This window comes from Lepus europaeus, chromosome 22 (assembly GCF_033115175.1).
Source record: "Lepus europaeus isolate LE1 chromosome 22, mLepTim1.pri, whole genome shotgun sequence".
NCBI lineage: Eukaryota > Metazoa > Chordata > Mammalia > Lagomorpha > Leporidae > Lepus > Lepus europaeus.
Window position 1 is genome coordinate 25514695 of NC_084848.1, and position 23679 is coordinate 25538373.

Below are 23679 nucleotides of genomic sequence, written 5' to 3' on the forward strand. Positions count from 1 at the left end.
TCCTCCCTGTTCCCACACCTAACCTAGATGAGGTTTTGATCTTATCAATTTTATTGGTTATCACTTTATATTATTTTTCATCTTTTTTTCCTTTACTTTTAAAAGATTTGCTTAGCTAGAGAGAGAGAGGGAGAGACAGAGAGAGAAATCTTCCATCTTCTGGTTTACTCCCCAGATGGCCACAATGGCCAGGGCTGAGCAAGACCAAAGCCAGGAGCTTCATCCAGGTCTTCCAAATGGGTGGCAGGGGCCCAACACTTGGGTCATCCTCCAGTGCTTTTTCCCAGGCACATTAGCAGGGAGCTGGATCAGAAGTGCAGTGGCCATATGGGATGCCGATGTCCCAGGCAGTGGCTTTACCCGCTGTGCCACAGCGCCAGCCCTTTGAGTTTCTTTTACCTATTTTTCCTAGCTTTGTTTCTCTGTCCCCTTTCTAACTTCACAAGGTAAGTGCTTAGTTCAGGTTTGACAACTATGTGGCATGCACATTCGCCACCCTCATCATCTGTCCTGTCTGTGGCAGAACTACTCATCCGGCGAAGCCTTTCCCCTGCCCCCACGATGAGCTCAGAGGAAGAACTCACAGTTCTTTTCAACACAACACTCTGGGCACTCAGTGGACCCCCGCGTTATCAGCCGAAGCCAATCTGCCATTTGTATCTTGGCTTGGCAATTTCTTTTCAATCTTGCTATATTTTAACAATGGAAATGTGGGCAGACATTTGGCCAAGTGGTTAAGTCTCTAGCGCTCCACATCAGAGCACCTGGGTTTGACACCCGGCTTCCAGCTCCTTACTCCAGTTTTCCTGCTAATGCAGAGCCTGGGAGGCCGCAGTGGGTGGCTGAAGTACCTGGGTTCCTGCCACCCACATGGGAGCCGACTGAGTCCCAGGATCCTGGCTTCAGACCTGGCCCAGCCCCAGCGGTTGTGGGCACTCGGCAGCAGATGGGAACTGTCTCTGCTTCTCAAATAAAAATTAATCCAAAAGAAGAAAAAAAAAAAAGAGAAAATGACTAAGATTATGAATTTACCTTTGAGTGCATCCTTGGCTCTCTCTAATTATTTTCAGTATAGTCTGCAATATAATCTTTATCTAAGTTCCTTAAAAATGTTTTAAAATTTCCAAATTATTTGGGTGCTTTGTCTAGTTTATTTTAATATTTCATTTTACTGTCAAGTGGTCAGAGAAAGAGGCCGGTATAATTTTTACTTTTTTGAAGATTTAATTGAAGTATTCTAGTTTTTAAAACTATTCAGGGAGGCCCTGCAGAGTCCAAAGTTGTGTGCCTATTAATTCAATATTATTGATTATATCATTCAAAGCCCTCATGTCCCTGGACAGCCTGTTAATTCAATATTATTGATCATATCATTCAAAGCCCTCATGTTTCTGGACAGCCTGTTAATTCAATAATATTGATTATATCATTCAAAACCCTCGTGTCCTTAGGTTATCCCCTTTATGCCCTGATTTGCCTACAGTAGTGACTATCGTAGTCTCTCTCTGAAATTCTTTATTTTAGCTTCAATCTGTCTTTCCTCTCACTTTGTTTCTTGCACACTTTTCCCCTAGAAGCTCTGCCAGTTTGTCCTTTAGTTTGCATATGTGCTGTTCTGCAATGTCCAGTCTCCACGCACCGTGTCTGGCCCCATCTGCCACTTAGGCAGTTCTCAGCCTGGGCCCTCCCCTGCCCTGAGACCACCGTGAGCTCCAGGGTCACATGGGCAGCACTCTGCATGTCAAGCTTGTCAAGAACATACATTAGGTTATTTTCTACAATGCTGCAACCCCTCGGGATCTTACCCATGGGGCCTTCTTCTAAGTTACATTATCTGAGACGTTATCTGCACATCACCAGGCCCCAGGATCTTTCAGTACTGGCTCATCCTCCAGGGCCTGCGTTCAGGGAGGAAGTGACATGGATCACGTAGTTCAGAGGGAGACATAAGTTCCTGCCCAAGTATTTTAAAGAAGGATTTTCATATCAGATAAGGAAGAAGAGAAGCGAGCAGTGGGAAGTATCTGGCAGTTTTATCATCACTTCAATGGCCACTTTAACATCCCAGCTGGCCAGGACGAGAAGACCTTAATTTAAAGTACACCAGAATGAATCCCTGTAGGAAGAGCCAGGGTACGCTGCCTCCCCACTGGGCCATCCACAACCACGGGGATGTCTGGCCAGGAGCTACCCCTCTGACTGCTGTCACTTCCACGCCAAAAGCACCTCCCCAGACATCCTAACGCGACCACGCACATCCAGATGGCAGGAGAGTGGTAAGCAGACCTGCTCCTCCCACCTGCAGGCCCCACCTCTAAGAGCGAGAGGCTGGGTCAGGGCTGTGCCAGGGCTCCCGCTCGCTTCTGGGACCACACTGCTCAGGAGGGTACTCCAGCCGAGCCCCTTCCTTCCTGCGCGACCTCTGACCAGAGTCTTCCAGCACCTTCAGTGGGGCAGTGGCACTGGCTCCTCCTGGTAGGGCTGTCTCACTTGTCATTTCAGGGGTAACCTGGAAGTGGAAGGGGAGGCTGCTGAGTTCCCAAGTGCTTACGCTGTCCACGTCCAAAAGCAGTCTTTTGGGATGACCGACCTGCCACTTGCTGTCTGAAGGGGCCGATGGGGACTCTGGAAACCACTGGTCTGCTGGGAAGAGCCTGTGGTTAGCACGGTGGTGGCGCGAGTCCCAGTTCTGGCTCTCACAGCGCCACCTGTGCACCCCGCTACACTCGCAGCCCATCCCATGCCTCCATTCCTTTATCTTCCAGCAGGGAAATGCCACATTTACATGGTTTGGAACTGCATGACTTGGAGGATCCTACTTTAAAGAGGAATAGGCCAGAGGTTGGAACATTTTTCTTGAGACGACACAAAATAAAGGGCTGACAGACGATGGCTAAGCCTGCACGCTGACACCAATCTCGCACCAAGGGCTTCGGGATGGCCCTGACCCTCGAATCCTTTGTGCTAGAACCTTCTCACTCTCCTGGCTCCCAGGTGTGAAGATGGAGCAAACCTGGTGTACCTGGTGCTCACCTCCACATTCTCCTGACCCTCATTTCTGCGCACCTGACCCCATGTGTCCAGGTCACACTCACTGGCGTCTGGTTTCACCGCGCCGCTCGGCTCCCTCCTCCGGCCCCGAACACCACTGTCCTGGGTGCTGACACGGAACAGCAGGCACTCTGAGGTCGCCCGGAGGCGGCGCGGCCTCAGGCCCTGGCGGGGACGGGCAGTGCCAGCTGTGTAACGGAAAGCCCCGTAGCTCAGCCCGCATTTCTGAAACGGCTCTCTCTCCAGAGGAGGAGCCCAGGCTCCCACAGCTTGGCCCCTGCCCTGTCACGTTCATCCCTGGCCTGTGGGCTTTGCCCACGTGCCTGGCAAACGTCAGGTCCCAGGTTGCTCCGTGTTTCCTGGAGAGTAGGATTCTAGCTCTGAATAAAAGGTCATTTGCAAGGAAGAGACGGCTTGGATGCGTGCGTTCATTTGTCGGCTGTCACCCTGCTCGGTCCGGCCGCCCGCTTGGAAGAAATACCACAAATAGTTTTGAAAGGAGGATCTGAAGCGGGTACTAAATTATGAAGTGTTGCAAACATGAGAGAGGGAAAATCAAGAAAGGCTATTGGCACTAAGGAAATGGTAAAAGAGAGAGAAAAAAGAAAGAAACAAAAAACAAAGAAAAAATTCTAAATCATTCTCTTTACAGAATTGACAATCAAGACTTAGGTAGAGGAAATCTGAGTAGATGAATTCAACAACTATAACAAGAACAACTGGGCCGAGGGGAGATGGAGAAAAGGGCCATAATGCATCGGGATGAACAAACAACGTGCTCATAAAACAGCTTTCAACGGAACGGACAGAAAACAAGTCATTTTGGCTAATTATTCAGTAGGGACAGTGGTTTTTGTTTTACAGATGGAAAAATGAAACCATCAGAAGAAAAGTGGCTTGAATATGATCATAAACAAACAGGACCCCGCTGTTCTGATTCCCACTCAACTCCCTTTGCACCAAAATCCAAGTGAAATGTCATCTTTTATGTTCTATTGTTCAGTAAACTCAACCCTCTAGGATGTGGAAACTTTGATGCTCTTGGAAACTGCTTCTATATTTGTCTAATGCCAATTCTGTGCTGGGAGAAGTCTGAAGTTCAACCCAAAAGCACAGGGCTTGGCGTGGTCCGGAGCTCATTACGACTCCTCATCAGCTGTGTCATTCCCAAGCGTGACTCAGTATCACCAGTCATAACCGAGGGCTCCGGCTGAATCGGGCTGAGCCAGCGCACAGGCTGGGGAGACCCAGGCGAATGAAGCAATACCCCTTGCAGGAAGAAAAGACCAAAAGTTACCTGAAAACCTCTTGAAATACCACCTTCGTGTTAACCACAGCGAATCCTCCCAGTACCGTAGCACATGCTACTTGTGCCTACCAGGCTCTACCTTTGTGCCCAACGTTCATTAATAATTCGCTTATTTCTTTAAATAACCCAATGAGGCAGGCACTATTATTATTCCTATTTTAAAACAGGAAAATGAGTCACGGGGGTGTTAAAATGCTTGCTATGCCGGCTAGGAACAGGAATTACGTTACAATAGTCAGGATCCTTCAACCGAGCCTGAGGATCCTGGTTTTGGGAGCCATGAAAAGTTTCTCTGGATTCAAAATAACTTCACTGCTCCAAATAAAGGATGGAGGTGAGTTCACAGAAGTGCGCCAGTGAGAGCTGCTTCGTATGGTATGCCCTTCGAACGCCCACGGCAACCTAAGAGGTTGGGAACACTGGGCAACGGGTGCCCGAGGGCTCTCTGTACCATCCTTACCACCCTTGCTGTCAATCCCAAACGAACACACAGTTTACTTTTTTAAAGAGCTGTATCTGGATGCTTCAGAGAGGGAGCGTGGCCCTGAGAGGAAGGCCTCGGGACTTAGTAGTTTCTCTGGGACACAGGAGGGGGTGAAGGTTCTTCACACGCAAAACCACGCTATTCCGTCGAAGTTGGAAGACTGAAGACACTCGCGGGCCCTTCCCAGCACTCCACTTCTCGTGTCAGGGAGGGAATGCTAAAGTCTCCATTAGTGCTAACTGAGCTTTGCAGAACTGTGCTAGTGCTTTAAAGGCAAATTGGAAACTATTTCCTGGAACAACACCTCACAGCATGCCTTTTGATACTTGGATTATTTCTTAAATTCTGAAGAAATCTTTGCTTTTCCCCCCTTCTGTGCATTTTTGATGCTGAGCTGTTTCCGGTTTTCCCACACTCCTGCCTGTCAGAGCAAAACCCACAAGAACGCAGTGAGGCGAAGTTTGCCCAAAGTGCTGCGATTCCATCTAGGAGGCTGCAGGGCAGTGAGCAGCATCTTCAGCCAGCCAGCCCTGCTGCCGGGGCCCGCCTCTCCACCAGCGGGCCACTGAGAGCCATCTCAGGGTGCCGGCCATGCTCCGAGACGCCACAAACAAGGAGCACACTGGCAAACTCCCCCTTCACCCCCGACTCACCGGGTCTCCCAGTTAACTGCAGGCTTCTCCCAATGTGGGGGCTTAGAACGTGTAGGCTGAGGACTGCTGCGTTCTTAGGTGTGCAGGCCTTGCCCAGTGCACGCCAACTGCATTAGCTCTGCTGATGTTTACCAGCTGACCTTGAAGTACCTGCTCTCACTGTCTTGTTTTTACACATGGGGAAACTGAGGCCAAGAGGTTAAGTCGTTTGTAACTCACCGAAGGTGTGGATTAGCAATGCGTGGCATGGGAGTCTGAATGCCGGCAGTGCGGCTCCAGGATCTGTCTCCGCTCTGTCAAGGGGGCGGGGACACACAGCTTCCTTTCTGTCCCGCTCCAGGCATTCACCCTGAACCACAGCCTTCCTACTGACCTTCCTCACCACCCCTGAGGGCTCCACAGTCAGGACAGCGCCAGCTCCTCCCTGGACAGCGCTTGGTACTCAGCAGGTACTGAGTAAATATTTGCTGGATAAATGAATAATGGCAGCAGTATAATTAAAACAGCCACAAAGGACTGTTTTCAGTTCAGAGACACGGGGAACGGTAACTACTTCTTCTGTGTTCTAGGATTCATTCTTTTTTTTTTTGACAGGCAGAGTGGACAGTGAGAGAGAGAGACAGAGAGAAAGGTCTTCCTTTGCCGTTGGTTCACCCTCCAATGGCCGCCATGGCTGGCACGCTGCGGCCGGCGCACCGCGCTGATCTGATGGCAGGAGCCAGGTGCTTATCCTGATCTCCCATGGGGTGCAGGGCCCAAGCACTTGGGCCATCCTCCACTGCCTTCCCGGGCCACAGCAGAGAGCTGGCCTGGAAGAGGGGCAACCGGGACAGAATCCAGCGCCCCGACCGGGACTAGAACCCAGTGTGCCAGCACCACAAGGCGGAGGATTAGCCTATTGAGCCGGGGCGCCGGCTTAGGATTCATTCTTACGACTGAAGTTGATCTTGTGAAAGACAAATGAATGAGGAGCTTTAGAGACAGCAAGACCCGCACACACGGGAACGGCCTGGCTCGTCCAGATGTCTCTGCAAAGTCCCCCAGTTTTAAACTGAAGAAGGGCTGCCAGAACTGATGCTTCAAGCCATTTAGTTCACTGGCTAAAAACCAGGGAGAAGAAGCGTCCAGGTTCCTTACTGGTGACATCTGATTCAGGCGAGGCAGTGTCTTACTGTTATTTTGCTATTGCTCTACGACGGTTAGACTACAAGAAGAAACAGGAAGCTTGTTCCCGCAGAGCTTGGTGGCTGACGTCAGTGCAGTCAGCCTCCCCAGAAGAAATCGCGATCCCATGCCTTCCCATCCAAGGGCCTGCAAGTCAGCACGCAAGGGAGGAGGAAGGTGCTGACCCTCAACTGGAGTGGGAAGACCTGATCGAGAGCAGCTGTATCAGGAAAGACGTTTGCTTTTCTGCTGCGAGCCCACAGCCCGGGACTCCTGACCCGGGGCAGCGTCTGACTGCAGCCTGCCACAGGCCAGCGGAGTTCCTCCGTGGTCACCTGGGAAGCCTCACGCAACAGTGCCCGCCCCTCCCAGGGGGCAGAGCCCCGCCACCACCGGAGCTGGCCTTTCTTCCCCAACAGGTGTCCACGTTTCCAACACTTGAGCGCAAACTGTCTTGAAGGCTCCGTAAATAAAACAGTATTATCAGTTTCAAATAGATACAACTCCAAAGAAATTGAACACCAGATTATGGAAAACTTACTTGGAAGCCCTCTGGGATGTGGCCTTTCTGAGCGCTTGCTTGTGATTGGCTGGGGGCTTGGGGACCAGGGAGGAGGAGGAGCTTGGAGGCGGCACCGTTTTTTGTGGCAGACTGGTTGGCCTCGGGCCACTGGCTGCGGCACTGGAGATTCTGCAGCCTGCGCCATTACTCATTGTCCATACATTGGAGTTGGGTAGTGCCTGGCTGCCAAAGATCGCCTACAAGAAAAAGAAAAACAAAATGATCCATGGAGGTCCCTTCAGAACCCACTTGCTGGTCTCTTGCTGGCTTGTCACCTTCGGGGCGGGCGAAGGAGAGAGGGCACAGGGCGTCTCTGGGAGATGGAGTCGGAGGCCAGTGCCCGCGGGGTGTTTCGGGAGACACAGTCCTCTGATGCGCGCCGCCCACAGGGACTACTGGGAGAGGGAGTCCTTTGAGGCCTGTCACTCGCTGGGCTCTGAGTGATGGAATCTGAGGCAGGTGCAGGTCTAGACACACACAGAAGGGTAGGATCGTGGGGCAGAGTTGAGATGCTCCTGCTGAAACAGTAACCAGGGCTCCGATTCAGCGCACCGGGGTATAACACGTGGGGCCACACACACATGACCTCTGGTCTCTCTCCTAGTTTCTTTCATGGTCAAATTCAACGGATTTTTAATGAATGTCTCCTGCTGGGTGTCAAGTACTAGAAACAGCGCTCGGAGCAAAACTGACTTGGAGCTTTTTAGGGATTCCAGCGCACCCCAGACCTCTGAACAACTCTAGGTTTGCACGCTGTGGCGAGGGCCTCGTGAGTACGACAGAGAACAGGAGTCAGGCCAGGCAGGGCCTGGAGAGCTATTTTGAGAATCCCAGCTCAGTCACACCTTGTTGACCTAATGATTAACATATGGTTTTTCATTTGGAAACACTCCCAAAGTAAAACTGCCACACAAACACAAGTTACTATATGAAAGAAAGATCAGTGCAAGGGGAGCTGGGCCTATGATTAGACAAAGGCCCAAACATCACCATTGGAACAGCACAGGTGCCTGCATACATCTGTACTGATGATGTAGACACGCATTTCCTTCAGAGAGGCCTAGAAATTCTTACAAGCTTGTTTGCCTCACTAGGAACCACATTCTTGTATCACAAATATTGTTGCTTCAGTACTATCAGCACTGCTTTTAATTTGCGTGCATTATAAAAACATCAAATGTAATATGACAAGAAAATAATGTAACTGTGAAAACATACAGCACTCGTTACCAAAAGGATCTCTGGCTACTGATTTTCATCTACGGACACGACCTGCAAGGAAACTAGGGGGGAGGGGGATGCCCTTTCCCCAGGGCGAGGGCTTCCAGGCAGGCTTCACTGGCATTATTTTAGTCCTTCATGGATTTTATTTTTATTTTTTTTGACAGAGTGGACAGTGAGAGAGAGAGAGACAGAGAAAGGTCTTCTTTTTTCCCGTTGGTTCACCCTCCAATGGCCGCTGTGGACGGCGCATCACGCTGATCCGAAGCCAGGAGCCAGGTGCTTCTCCTGGTCTCCCATGTGGGTGCAGGGCCCAAGCACTTGGACCATCCTCCACTGCCTTCCCGGGCCACAGCAGAGAGCTGGCCTGGAAGAGGGGCAACCGGGATAGAATCCGGCGCCCCAACTGGGACTAGAACCCGGTGTGCCGGCGCCGCAAGGTGGAGGATTAGCCTGTTAAGCCATGGCGCTGGCCCCTGTATGAATTTTATTTTTTCAGATTTCAAAGTCGGATGGGGTAGCTTTAGTTGAATGTTAGTCTTTCTACACTCATGCTGTGGAGTGTCTAACTGCAAGGAAATGTGGCCAAAGACCCTGAGTAGGCAGGGGTGAGGGGGACCCTGGGGTCTCATGTGGAGTCAGTGTGTTTGACAGGGAGTAGAGAAAGTTCTGAGGTAGATCTGACCGTTTTCAAACCAATCAAGCCGAGATGTTTCCCTCCTCCATGATCCACCCGCAGGGGAAGTGCAAAAGCTATTAACTCTTCTCTACCCCGACCCAAAGCAGAGGGAGAGAAAGACACAAGGGCCTGGGCAAAGCTGGAGGCAGGTGCTCTGAGCAAGCACACGTGGGGAGGTCTGCAGACAGCTCCCGAAGGCTGCAGAGCCCTGAACTTGGTCACCCCATGGCTCCGAGGACAAGTCACCACGGCGTCCAGCCAGGGGCCACGCCTCTGGGACGGGCTCCGACACAAACTCCTATCCAGCTGCTGTTTCTGTACCTGATGGCTCAGAACCAGGGCGAGGGACCCAACAGGGGAGAGAGAGGGAGGGAGGGAGGGAGGGAGCAGGCTGCCCCGGGCACCTATTTTCACCACTGCATCTGCTAACATCCAGGAGCTGTCTCATTCAAAATGGTGGGGAGGCCAGAAATTGGAATGAGGGCCGAGAAGTTCTCCACGAGCCGCAGTCGTAACCGCTCTGGGAAATGAACTCGTTCCTCACGGGGCTGACCTTCTCATGTCTTCAGGGAACCTCCAGGGGCGACAACATCCACTCGCACTCACACACACACACACACACACTCCCAACACGCTCACACACCTGCACAGCACAGGTCTGGAAGGATGCAAGAAACCGGTTATCCACACAGGGAAAGAACCAGGAGTCAGGCTGGGAGGGAGACTGTTTCCTACATATCATTGGTATCTTTTGAATTTTGAGCTGTGTATAGTTATTTATTAATAAATAAATAGCTAATAAAATAAATTAACTATTAAAAAGACAGAAGGAAGTGTGGTTTTAACAGCATTTAATCAGGTAACAAATTAACTCTCGGTACCAGCCACAACAACCAAGTGAAGCCCAAGTTTCAAGCTGCTGGGGACAAGACTCCCTGTTGGATCGAGGAGAAGGAACTGACTGTCCATCGCCAGCCACAAAACCAGACGAGGCCACCAGGGAGAGAAGGAGGGGCCAGGGTAGGTGGAGGAGAACCTGGCCTTGCAGTCCAGTGTGCCTGGGCTCAAGTGCAGGCCTTGCCACGTGAGAATTTTCCAGGTTAGTTAACCTCTCCTAGCTTCAGCTTTCTCACAAGCGATCACAATGATTTCTCCGGATTGTTGGAGATGAAATGGAGCCCCTGAAGGTAACTCTAGCCCAGCTGCTCAATCAGGGCTTCTCGACGTGAATACCAGGTGTGCAGTAGACAGTCAACAAGCGGGCCACTCGTCCTCAGACTTCTATCTCAGTCTCCCAAAGAGCCAAAGGACGCAACAACAGAGTTTTCCTGCCAGTAATCAGTTGTGAATGGTAGTTGGTTATGCATTTTTCAACATAGTTTCCTAATCTTACCATGGCACTCAAAAGCTGAGAAGGCAAATTCTGACAATGGAAACATACCTTAGGTTCCCCAAATCACATTTACTCAATTGTTTCTGGGACAAATAGTCTCTCCTTTTTTGAACACTTGCAAAAATATATTTGTATGTCTTGTTCTACTGTAATTCTACCTTGTATCATGGTCCCGTAACAATGTACTTTTTTACCCTGCTGGACAATGCATGTTAGGATGGGCTGGATTTATAAGTGGAGCACCTACAAGGTAAAACATTCCATAGAATGCCAACTAAGGTTTATTTACTTGTTTGAAAGTCAGAGCAACACAGGGAGAGAAATCGGGAGAGACAGGGATTGTCCATCTGCTGGTACACTCCCCAAATCGATGCAATAGCCGGGACTGGATCAAGCCAAAGCCAGGAGCCAGGAACTCCATCTGGGTCTCCCATATGGGTGGAGGGGCTCAAGCACTTGGGCCATCCTCTGCTGCCTTCCCAGGTGCACTAGTAGGAAGCTGGATCAGGAGCTCGGCAGCCAGCACTTGACCCAATGTACAGCAACTAAATGTCTATACAAGAAAATAGGCAAATGTGTATTTACATCTAGATGGAATTCTGCAGTAGGCTAATTCTCTGGACCTTGAGCAGTGCCTAGTGTGTGCCCAGCTCCCATCCAGTCACAACATGTCAGTAAGCATTTCTGCAGACTTGCCTTGCCTTGCCATCACGTTTTGTGATGGGATCTTAGACACTGCCGTTTAATGTAAGATGAGACTGCTCTTCAGACTGCAAAATAAGTCAGGAGCACTTACTGCCCAGGAGACTGCCCTGGGCCTGGATACAATCGGGTCTTCCTTCTCCCTGATGATACTACTGTGACTCTGCCTGGGAAATCACGTGGGCCCGGCTAACAGCTCACCTTTCCTATTCGCTCTCGTAGCTAGGTTCGGTTACCTGGCACAGTTCAGGCTGCGAGATGTGAAGAGCAGTTTCTAGGTGTAGCTTTGGGGGGAAGCCCTTCCATGGGCCAGGCTGGTTGGTCCACACCTTTTGCCCTGTTTTTCTCCCACCTGGAATGTGGAAATCTAGCTAGAGGTTGACCAGGGACAGTGGGAACGTTATCTGCAAAGAATTACAAGGCATGAGGACAGAAGGAGAACGTGTCTGAGGGCACCAGGGAGGGCTCTTTCTGGGAGGGCCTGCCTCCAGATTCCTAACTACACAGCAAAAACAAATAAACCTCTAGACTGCTTAAGCTGTTGGGGCCAGAAAGAGTTCTGTTACTTGCAGCCGAATGGCATCCTAACTGATAGGACAAATCATTCTCCAGCTACCACAGATTCAAAGCTTGCTTAAGCGTTAATACAACAGAGACTCATTGCCTGTTGGAAGGCAGATACTCCTTTCAACCACAGAAGGCTTGCAGGCTGTGCTCTGTGGTTGGGTAACCGTGGCCCAAGTCACTGACGGGACAGTGAAATGGTTAGGATCGTACATCATCCGGAACTCTGCAGTCAGTGGCGGAACTCATTCACAGGTGACTCACTGACACCAGGGCTGAGCGGGATGGAATTAAAGCAACCACATCCGATAACAAGAAACCCAGGAGAACACTCAGGCCACGTTAAGAGTGGATGTGTTTGGACTCCGAGCAGAAAAGGGCCTCTTCAATATCCCCACAGCCTGTAACCGGCCCCAAACCTACAACTCCACCAACCCCAGATTGTGTGAGCGGTTTTGTCCCGCTACTCATTCATAAGTGGACAGAAGGCTTACATAAAGTGCTCTTTATAGAACTTCCAAGAATGTGAGGCTTGGATGTAGGCTACCAGCAGCGCAGGGATGGGGGCTGCACCGTCATCTGTCAGTGTCACGGGAATGATGGTGCTCTGTACGCACCGGCCTCTCCCTCGGACCTGGTCAACATACACAGGACTCTCGCTTCTCTGCCGGGTGTGGGAAACAGTCACACTGCAGCAAGGCGGCTCAGAGAAAGCCGCAGTTTGAGGGTTGGCTTGGCCCCAGGCAAAAGACTGGGAAGGCCTTCCTTCTCCCACAACAGAAGGGGACTCGTGGGTGGGAAGGAGGGATTTCTGATAGACAGAACACAGACAGCAACTTGGAAGTTACGGCAAGCAAGATCTGGGCTCTCTTACTAGAAAGATAATACTGTTCAGAGATTAAATTCTGGGAGGTTTTTTTTTTTCTTAATTCCTTCCAGAAAAACACTCCTTTTAGCCTTCACTCGGGCTTCCTGGTGGTGAAGCAGAGCTGGATGGCTCTGCAGGGAAAACACTCTGTAAGTTCAGTTTTCGAGAATTAAGGGAGATAAAGTAGGCAAACGCTGATCTCCAGTGGAGGATGTTAAGGTCTCCTTGTGCCTGTTTCACTCCGATTTCAGAAGAGCTAACATCTCTGTGCACTCTCCTCCCCACGTCAGAGTCTGTCCTAAGCTGGGTCAAGCTCCCGTTTGCACAGCTTGCACAAAGCCACTCCCAGGATGCCCCTGCCTGTCAGCTCGAGCATTTCTTGAGCACATAAGCCACTAGTCACTCACCTGACCAAGGTTAAGCAAAGCACTGTTCCAGGGAATGAACACATTGGGACTTTTGTGCAACCTCAGGATACTTTAAAAACCTCAAGGCCAAGGTGAAGGTGACAGTAGCTGTTACTATTTTGGCAAAAGTAAGCTTCCAAAGGGCCTTTGTCTTAGCCGGTATGGAGTACTTGGCTGTCTTCCACTCACAATGTTTGTCCGCTGGGACAAGACTGAGGGCCGAGCAAGAGAAACAGAGCGCAACCTCGGGCACTGCTACAAAACACAGGGCAGTGCTCTGACCCCCAGGGGTGGGCAAGAAACCCGGAAGTTCTACTGTTACCCTCCAGCGAGACCACCCCACACACACCAGAGACGGGACGTGCAGCTGCCACAGACACTGGGCGTCCGCTGGTATATCCTTCCACGTCTAAATGCAACTAACGTGCTCCTTCTCCTTTAGCAAGCAGGATAGAACATTCTTACTCCTTCCAACAACCTGTTCTCGAGGGTGTGAACACAGGTGCTCACCTGGACAGAACAATTCTGAAACTCTTATTCATCAGCCAGCTGAGACCAGTGTGCTTCAGACAGTCCCTAAATAAATAATGTACTTGCTAACATTTGAGAAGCAATGAGAGTAATTAATACCAGATACTCAAATATACTCATAAGCCTCAGGCTCCTTGGTCTAATCCAATTGAAGATGCCACCAGCGGTCTCTGAGCTGATCTTCAGCTGTACTGACAAACTCAGACTGATCTTGGGCTGGGTGTGTGATACCATCAAAGAAGCCCAACTACAAGGCAGCTGGCTAAGGCCAGGGCTACTGTCTGTGACCATAAAACCCAGCTACAACTAACCAGCCCTAAGACATCAGCCCCTCAGTAGCAGCCCCGCCTCCACCTCACGGCAGGAGCTGATGTTCAGATGGCACAACTCGGCTCACGTGACCGTGACCGTGACCATGACAGGAGGCTCTGCTTCGCGCTCCCTCTCCTTTGTAAACCTCTCCATGCCCAGCAGCGTTTGAACACTGATCACACATGCACTCAAAGAGGGTTTTCCTTTCTTTTGATTTTTTTTCTTTTTAATTTCTTTAGCACACGTTCATTGAAAAAAGGGAAAGAGTGTGAAAAGGACTCTAATCCTACTCTGAGACCGCCGCTCAGCACTCAGACATCTGCTGGGTGTACTCTGTTGTTTTCTACATGTGCATGTGTGTATGTCCGTGTACTCACAAGAAAATGGGAACAAGCAATAGCAGGTGTTTTGGAGTCTGTTTCTCCTTTCACTCAAATATCTACCTTGAGTATTGTTTAAGGTAGATTTAGAGCACTTTTTAAAATGGCTGCATATTTTCTATTATGGTTTATCATAAATTACTTAACCCATCACCAATAATGGAATGCCACGCAATGAAATAATCTTGTGGTTATGAAATATACTTACAAGTGGAAAAAAAAAAAAGCAGCCCCTTAATTCTCTCTCTCTCTCTCTCTTTTTTTTTTTAAGATTTCTTTGGAAGGCAGAGAGAGAAGAAGAGAGAAATAAGGCCCACAGCAGCCAGAGTGGAGCTGAGAACCGCATCGAGGTCTCTCCTGTGAGTGGCAAGAACCCAAGTATTTGCATCACCATCTTCTGCCTCACACAGAAGCATTAGCGGGAAGCTGGATCAGAAGTGGACGTGGGACCCAATCCCAGGCACTCTGACATGGGATGCCAGTGTCTCAAGCGGTTGTTTAATGGCAACGTCCCATCCTCGCCACCTCAAATCTTATACTCCATTTTGAACCCCTCCCCCCAAGCATGTCCACAACACCAGTTCTTCTGTTCTTCAGGAGCAGTGCTGCAGTAACCCTCTTAGATCGCTGCACTTGTGGTAAGCGAGCTCCTTAAACAGTTCCTGTGGGGTGGAACAGCTACCTTGGAGCTTCTCATTCTTCTGCTTTAACACCGTTCAATATGGATTCCCAAACTGCCCTCAGTAACATCGTGCCGATTTACATTTCCACCAGCGGTTTGAGTGGCTGAATTTCCTTATCTCTCCTTGGAGTGCTGTGAGGAAATGGCTCCCACGAAGAGCGGCGTCATAATCTGGTTCTAGTGCGGCTTCCTCCTTTTGACATCCGTGAACACTGATGTCTCATGTTAGCAATCTACACAGCCATTACTCTAAAGAATAATCATTTTATCCTGGTATTAACCATTGTTTTCACTTTCTTCTCACATCTTTCTTAAGATTTATTTATTTTATTTGAAAATCAGAGTTACATAGAAAGAGGAGAGGCAGAGAGAGAGAGAGAGAGAGAGAAAGAGAGAGAGAGAGAGAGAGAGAGAGAGAGAGAGAGAGAGATCTTCCTTCTGCTGGAAGTTCACTCCCCGGTTGGCCACAATGGCCAGAGCTGCGCCGATCCGAAGCCAGGAGCCAGGAGCTAGGAGTCAGGAGCTTCTTCCAGGTCTCACATGCAGGTGCAGGGGCCCAAGGACTTGGGCCATCTTCCACTGCTTTCCCAGGCCATAGTAGAGAGCTGGATTGGAAGTGGACCAGCTGGGACTCAAACCAGTGCCCATATGAGATGCCAGCACTTCAGGCCAGGGTGTTAACCCACTGTGCCACAGTGCCGGCCCCTTCACATCTTTCTCTAGCAATTGCCAGCAAATGCATCTCTGTACCATTTTTAATTGAGTAAGCAAATATTAGTTTTTAAAGTGCAGCTAATTAATAATTTGTAAGTTTGAGGCTTCTCCTAAGACACCTTTTTCCACATGACTTTAACCAATTTCTGCTCCTGGCATGGGGGTGGGGTGTTTAGCTAAGACTCCCAAGTTGAAATTATAACGTGGTGCATGTTTAAGGTTACGAGGAATACAGAGACAGCTGAAGCCTCTGCACATCCACACTCACTGAAGCTTTGTTCGCAACAACCCAGATGCAGAAGCAACCTCCAAGTCCTAAGCCAGCAGCTGCACAAAGAACACGTGGTGTACACACAGACTGGAACATCCCTCAGCCTTTAAGAAAGAAGGCCAACCCAGCCACATCTACAACACAGACGGACCTTGTGGAACGTGGGAGACCTGGAAGAAGCTCCTGGCTCTTTGCATCGGCTCAGGTCCAGCCTTTGTGGCCATTTGGGGAGTGAACCAGAGGATGGAAGACCTCTCTCTCTCTCTGTCTCTACCTCTCTCTGTAACTCTTTCAAACAAACAAACAAAAATTTTTTTTTTTTTAAAAAAAAAAGCTTGTAGGAAAACAGAATTGAAAGATGAGTTTGTACTGGTAAAGCACTGTTTTGAAATCCATGCACGGTTTTCCAGGAACATGCATCTTCGTGAACTTTCTGGAGACCTCTCGTGTTGAACTCATGGACACAGAAAGTGAAGTGGGCGCTGGAGTGAGGCTGGAGTGAGGGAAGCCGAGAGTCAGCGCCCAGGGAGAGTGGAGGGCTGCAGTCCTGCGTGGGAAGCAGCCCTGGGGAGCTGCCGTCAGCTGCGTGCACAGGGCTGCAAGGCTGCACCGTACACCCAGGAGCTGTTAAGACGGACGGTGCATGCACGCTACATCGCTTTTAACTGCACCGAAAAAGAAGGTGATCCATAGCATGAGCAGCGGAGTTTCACAGAGCTTTTACCACAGTCAGCACTGCTTGCAGGGCTTCGTATGCTATTATCTATCTAACCCTCCCAGTCATTTGAGGTGGGTCCCCTTATCATCACTGCTTACAGAAGAGGAAACCAAGCCACAAAAATGTCAAGCAGCTTGTCCACGGTCACACAGCTACTGAGTAGTGGGCTGGGATTTGCACTCCCGGACTGTGATTTAAGAGCCACAGTGCATGCTGCTGCCTTCCTTATTTATGTTGCATCAACTCCCCTGTAGTGCGAATGTGTCTCAGGCACATTTATTTAAGTCTAATCTCCTTTCCAAAGCAAATCTAAAGCAAACCCAGCAACGTGTCCAACCTTCATCAGCTGCATAAAGAAGACAGAGGTTTCATTTGCTGTGCTCCAAGATCGTACTCTCTCTAGAGAAGGAAGGCTTGAAAAAAAAGTTGCCTATAAGCAAAGCTTCAGTACTTATTTTAAGTTAAATGGTGCAAGTGTGTGTGTGTGTGTATGTATAAAGATAACCTCAAAAGATTAGCAGTGACCCCAGATGGAGAGTGCAACTGGTTGACAGAAGCGAACACACAGCCTCAGTTTCAACCTCCTGCTTTATCTTTCATTTGCTAGTATTTGTAGACAGACAGTGCCCTTGCTGTCCTACTCCTGTATCATATCTTATGTCTCCTGATTAGTAAAATGGAACACACTTAGTCAAAGGTACTAAGTCTCCTCACGACTTCGAATTTCAAGTTCGTAAATATCTACCGTGCCTCTGTCTTCGGCTGTTCCTCTGTTTTACTTGGCCCAGAACCTCGCACAGTTGGCCTACTGTGCATATCCTGCACAGGCCTCGCAGGCGTTCGTTTGTGAATCTCGCTTCCTGTGGCTGTATCCATCGCTGATGGAGCTGTTTGTGCTCCAAGACGAGGCCTTGGGAGTCCAGTGTTTACCCCGGCGGTGAAGATGCCTGCATCACGTATCAGAGGGCCTGAGGTCAGGTCCTGGCTCTGTTTCCCATTCCAGCTTCCTGCTAATGCACACCTGGGAGGCTGCAGATGACGGCTCAAGTCATTCCCTGCCACCCACATGGGAAATCTGGATGGAGTTCCAGGGCCTCTGCTTCGGCCTGGCCCAGTCCCAGTTGTTGCAAGCATTTGGGGAATGAATCAGTAGATGGGAGATTTCTATCTGCCTTTTTCAAATCAGTACACACAAATAAAGTAGTAAAGCTGGCATGCCTTATCTGACTGATCAAAAGTGTACACAGTAAGAAGAAAACAGAGTCACTTCTGTCAAGGAGGTTGGTAGCTCTGACCTGGTTTCCACATTTTCTCTGCCGCTGGGCAGCTGTGTGGTCTTGGCTTAATTACTGACACTCTTTGAGCATGTGTTTCCTCATCGGTGGAGTGAAGATAACACTGGGTCTGGCACGCAGGGAGCACTCGCTCTGTGTCTACTTCCCTCCAAGATTCCAGGGAGATGTTACCCTGGCAGTAGCTAGAAAACAACCTCATGATAACCAGGGGACTTCGTGACATCAGGAATGAATGGACAGGATGAACGGATGTCTACTCTGGAATGACAGACTGAGAACGGGACGTATGTGGAGTGAGAAAGCAAGCATACAAATTATGCAAAGATGTCGCCTGTGCTGTTCTCATCTGTGGACACCTTTCATGTGTCCCAGTGGCACCCTCAAAAACACCTGTCATAGAAATAAGACTGAAGTATTCTTAACAGCACCAACAATGGGCATGAGAGGACAGAGCAGTAACTAGAGCTACAATGCCTATGTTATTAACAACACGGGAACTAACAGCCCACACAGACCCCCCATCTCCAGGCCTCGGGAGTGTGTTTCAGCACGCTCTGTGACTTGTTAGCTCCTGGTTCTGTTATGGTTGAGCATCCCTAACCTGAAGACTCCTGCGTCGGAAACTTCCAGGGTGTCACCATGATGCCATGAGTAGGAAATTCCACACATGACCTCATGTGACACTGCCTCATGGGTCGCAGCCAAGATCCACGTGCACTAAAAGCATTGTAGGCACCGCGTATAGAGTATATGTAATGCATAAGTGAATTTCATGGTCTCATTATGTATATGCAAATATTCCACAACAAAACCAATTCAAAATTCTAAACGCTTCTGATCCAAAGCATTTTGGATAATGCAAACTCAGCTGACATTTAATAATAATAAAATATGGGCACATCTAAGATTTTTTAAGTCCAAGAACACCTTATTAAAATGTTAATTAAGAATTTCAGGTTAATTGGGGTACCATCTAGACCTCAGTTTATAGGTGTTTAACAAGATTTTTCTTTTGCGATGGTGCATATAAATAATAGAAGACTGGGAGAGACTCCTGGGAATACAAACATAATTTTATTGGTATCAATGAGTCCTTGCTGTATGTTTGAATTGCATCTTTCTTTTTATGGACCAGTATTTATGGCTGCTATTTCCTGAATGCAGCAGACGGCACGACAGCCATGGGATTGGATGCTGGAGGCCTGCAGACCTGGGTTCATATACCAGTTCTTCCCTTCCTTACTGTGTGACCCCGAGAAAGTTTCACAAATGATGCCCTGCTTTTTTCATCTGCAAAACAGGGTGATGGAGAGGGCACTTGTAAGGAGTCCATGGGATACTACAGACAAAAGGCCTAGCGTGGTGCTTGCCGCATGGTAGCGTCACATCCTGAGGGTTACACGCCCACACGCACGCAGCATCGTCTCCACGAGGACGCTCACAGAGGTCCTCAGGCCAGGCACCAGACAGGGCCAGGAGTTCAGCTGGGGAGTGCTTGACCCCAGAGGCTGTCTAGAGGGACAGTGCCTTTCCCTGAAGCCACTGAATGCTGTTTCACATGTATTATTTCACCAGTTTCCAATGTATTTTATTAGGTAAGAGGAAGTCTGGTTTGGCAAAAATCTGCTATGTCAAACGGCCCTAGGAAAATCAGGCATCAGTTCAAGCTGCACACTGTTGCAGGAGATCCTGATAGAGGTCAGGAGGAAACGCACAACAGTACAAACGACCAGCCAGCCAAATACACAGCAGCCACCCAACAAGCAAGCAGGTTACAGCTTCGAGCCACACGCTGGGGAACCTGAGCGGACACACGAGCTCCCCCCCGTGCTGCCCCTCACCTGGCCTCCCTCTGATACCCTGTTGGGAAGGCACACAGGGACGCCTCCAGCAGGGATACGCGGCTCGCCTGCTCTGCGCCCATGCTGGGCAGCTAGCGTGTGCTCACCGGCTGCTTGGTCAAAGATCTGGTGCCCGCAGAATTTTTCTTTCTTGCTCTCCCCTCCTCCCCCATAACGCCAACACACAGCAGCTGAAGGCACGGAGAGCCCATCCATCCCTGCAGGGGGGCAGACTTTCCAGACACACGTGACGGGTTTCCGTGGGAATCCTTTCCGCCCGTGGAGCTGCGCATGCGCGCACACACCATTCGCTGGAAGCTGGTGACACATGGCGCTCGCGATGTGGCCAGCCTTCTCAGACACCTTTCACACAAATACTCTGAGTCCCTGCTAGCCTGACTGAACTGAGGTGAACCACCTGGGAAGGGCGGAGGACTGCAGGCAGCTCAGCGCTCTCCCACTGCGAGTTCCCTACCACGGAAGACGACGTCCACCAGGCGTGGAAGGGTTTTGAAACGAGAACTCAGTCAGTGAGGAATTAAAATGTCTTTAAAATCTTTCTTGCTCCCCACTGCTGTTCAAAGACCCTCGGGCAGTTCTCCACTGGTCACCAAAACGTACGTGAGTTTTCTGCCTTTGGGCTCCTTTTTGGTCTGGATGAGGCAGGGAAGAGTGGGAGGGAGGGGAGGGGGAGTGGGCTGGGAGCAGAAGTTTAACAAAGGATCACTTTAACAGAAACTACTGAGTAATCGCTCCGGCCCGTGCCAAGAACAACAGCAGCTCCATGTCGGCAATTAGAATCAGGTCAGTCGGGCCTCGCAGCCGGTGCAGCCCTCCTTGCAGACCCCAGCAGAGCTACTCATGCTGACGTCACCAGGAGTCACTGCTGCCTAAGGAAGGCCCCCGACTCAGCCCAAGGCAAACAGCTTTTTTTTTTTTTTCTTTTGCCTTCTCCTTTAGGGTCAGGAAGCCAGGACAGAGGAAGTGGGAAGCAGGGAGAGAGACCAGAGAGAAGACCCAATGTTGGGATACTTCCATTGTCACCACGCCGACACTCACTGTAAGTCGGTTAATGCAGGTGGAGCACCTGGCACGGTGCTCGTGACAATTATGACGACAGCGAGAGGTGGGGAGTGCGTCCCGCACGCACTTTATCTCTGCTCGCCGTAAGGCCTGCATCCCGGGAGCAGTGCTTGCTGGGCAGAATGTACCCTTGATAAGAAGAATGAACAAGGAGGTATTTTGATAACTAATTTATGAGGAGACTGTGGTGGATGGGGTGAAAAGGATGGCAACAAAGTTCCTATAAAAAGAAATTACTGCCTGAAATTTTATAAGGGCAACACTAAGTTTTAACACATCCTGTCTCCCTTCTAAAGAACAGAAAATAAATAGCCAAGAGGAGAAATTTTTGATCTCTTTCTCTCTAGGCTGATGGTCTTAAAGTGTGGTCCCTGCAGGAGTAGCATTAGCTCCACCAGGGAATGTGCTAGAAATGGGACTAGGTGAACCCCTGCCTCAGACCCACAGGACCCCAAATGCGTACAGGGAGCTATATCAGTGTTCCCCCAGGCCCTTCGAATGGGTCTCCTGCGCCAGACTAGGGGTCTGCAAACTGACGCCTGCAGGCCGGATCTTGGCCACCACCTGTTTTGGTAAACAGCGCTGACCTTGACTGAAGGGCAGCCACACTTGTGTGCTTCCACGTCGTCTACGGCTATTTCCCTTCTACCACGACAGAGCGGAGCAGTTGCAACAGGAACTCTACAGCCTGCAAAGCCCGAGACACTATCTGGTTATGTACAGGGGAGTCTGCTGAGCTCTGCTCTCAAATGACCTACGATGACGCCTTCCAGACTGCTGCTCTGTTTCACCAAAGTGTGAAAGCTCCCAGTCTTCAGTTTCCGCCCTCTGTGTATCACGCTCCCTGGATCACACCGGCCTCCTGTATCTCCGCCCTGGAAGCTGCTGCCAGGGGCTCTAGGTGACAGGCTCAGCCTTTCCCAGGGGTGGGCCCAGGGCTTGACAGTGTCTGGAGACTTACAAGTCTGAATGAAGAGCAACTCATGAAGGCCTGCAGGGGCCCATTTGCAAACACACATTCTGAATCAGAGTTTGACTTCCTGAAATTAATACCTTCACCAAGCTGGGCACGTCTCTGCTCTCACTGGGAGGCAGAAGAGGATGGAGAACTCCCCTGCGTGTAATGGGAGAAAGGCTGCATGAGCTTTCTCTAAACATTTATTAAGAGACAATTAGGGGGGGCCAGCGCTATGGCACAGGGGTTAAGCCATTGCCTGCAGCACCAACACTCCATGTGGGCCCCGGTTTGAGTCCCAGCTGCTCCATGTCCAATCCAGCTCCCTGCTAATGGCCTGGGAAAGCGCCTGGCTTTGGCCTGGCCCAGCCCCAGTTGTTGTGGCCATTTGGGGAGTGACCAGCAGATGGAAGATTGCTCGCTCGCTCTCTCCGCCTCTTGCTCTGCAACTCTGCTTTTACATAAATAAATATATCCCCCCAAAAAAGAGAGATAATCATGTGAGAGACACTGTTCATAAAAATAACTAATACGATATTATCTAAGTATGCAGCCCCCGTTAGCATCTGTCCCGCAAACTGGCCTCTCTTGCAGATGAGTGCGAAGTAAATCACATTTCAATTCCACCCTTGCTCTCAGACAAGCAGTTAAGGAGTTTCACCCACATGGTAGAACCTGAAGCACAAGGAGTCTACAGGGAAACACCACCTCTGTGTAAAGGGTTAATCCACGGACGGAAGACAGAGTATGCTGAGAATGCAAACCATGCTCCAGTCCACAATTTGGTGAGCATTCTAACAGCCAGGTCGTACAGACAGCACGGCTAACAACAAAGGCATAACGTCCAGCAGATCTTCACGCTGCCCTCTGACAACAGGTACTCGAAGCTACTAAATAATCTTGGTATTAGGATGCTGAATCTCTGATCTGCTGTTTTGTTATAAACTTTTCTAGTTAGCAGAATTTCATTTCTTTAGCTCGCCCCTGCGTCCCAGAACCTTGCCCCACTTCATTTCCCCCTAGGCTTAAAAGAACAGGGGGAAGGCGAAAAGTCATGTTCTCCCCGCACCTAAAACTGTGATGGATGATCATCTGTTCCCTCTCCAGGAGACACGAGGTAACTCCCTTCTTGGGAGTTCTGCCTCCTCCCTGGGACAGATACTCTGACAGCTTCTAAAAAACATATTTTCCATATACTTCATAATTCAGTGAAACTAAACCAGTATAATCCTTAGTGAAAAAAAAAAAGTCTACACGAGAACACCAGTACTCTGAGTTTTCAAAAGAATGTGAGTTGCTGGAAGCTAATCAAAAGCACAAGGACCGAAGCGGTTTCTGAAAGTGAAAATCAGCAAAACTGCCTCTCCTGCCCCAAACTTCAAAACTCCACACACACCTCCTTCTATTTTTTTAAAAATCCATCCACCATTTCAAGGCACTGGAGGACCAACTGTCTCGACTGATTAGAGGCACAGATGACACTCACATAAGGGAAAAAAGGCTCTCCACGAGTGATGCCCCGACCAGCTGGCATAGAACTAGGCTGCCACTCCAAGTACTCTAAGCAACAGGGAACGCAGATGTTTAAAATGTTTTTAAAATTTTACGGGTTAGAAAATTATCTCAGATGCACATTTATATCAGCAATTGCATGAACATAAACTAGCTCATATGCTTCCACCATTCCAAAGATAGTCTAAATGAAGACATTTCTACAGAGGGCAATGTGGTGGACAAAATGAGATGCTATATTCTATGCTTTCTGGATTAAAAAGTTTATAATTTTCTCCAGTAAAAAATGAAAACAGAAGTTGCTTCCCCAAAGCCTATACCCACAATT

The 23679-nt window shown here is 49.5% G+C and overlaps 1 protein-coding gene across 8 annotated transcripts in view; it reads right to left on the reverse strand.

The window, feature by feature from the left end:
- TTLL5 (tubulin tyrosine ligase like 5) overlaps positions 1–23679 on the reverse strand; it is a 279228-nt gene that overhangs the window by 52456 nt on the left and 203093 nt on the right. For all 8 annotated transcript variants that reach the window (XM_062181756.1, XM_062181755.1, XM_062181758.1 and 5 more), the window contains one exon: positions 7203–7420. In XM_062181756.1, the coding sequence (XP_062037740.1) occupies positions 7203–7420 (218 nt within the window). The remainder of the gene's footprint in view (positions 1–7202; positions 7421–23679) is intronic.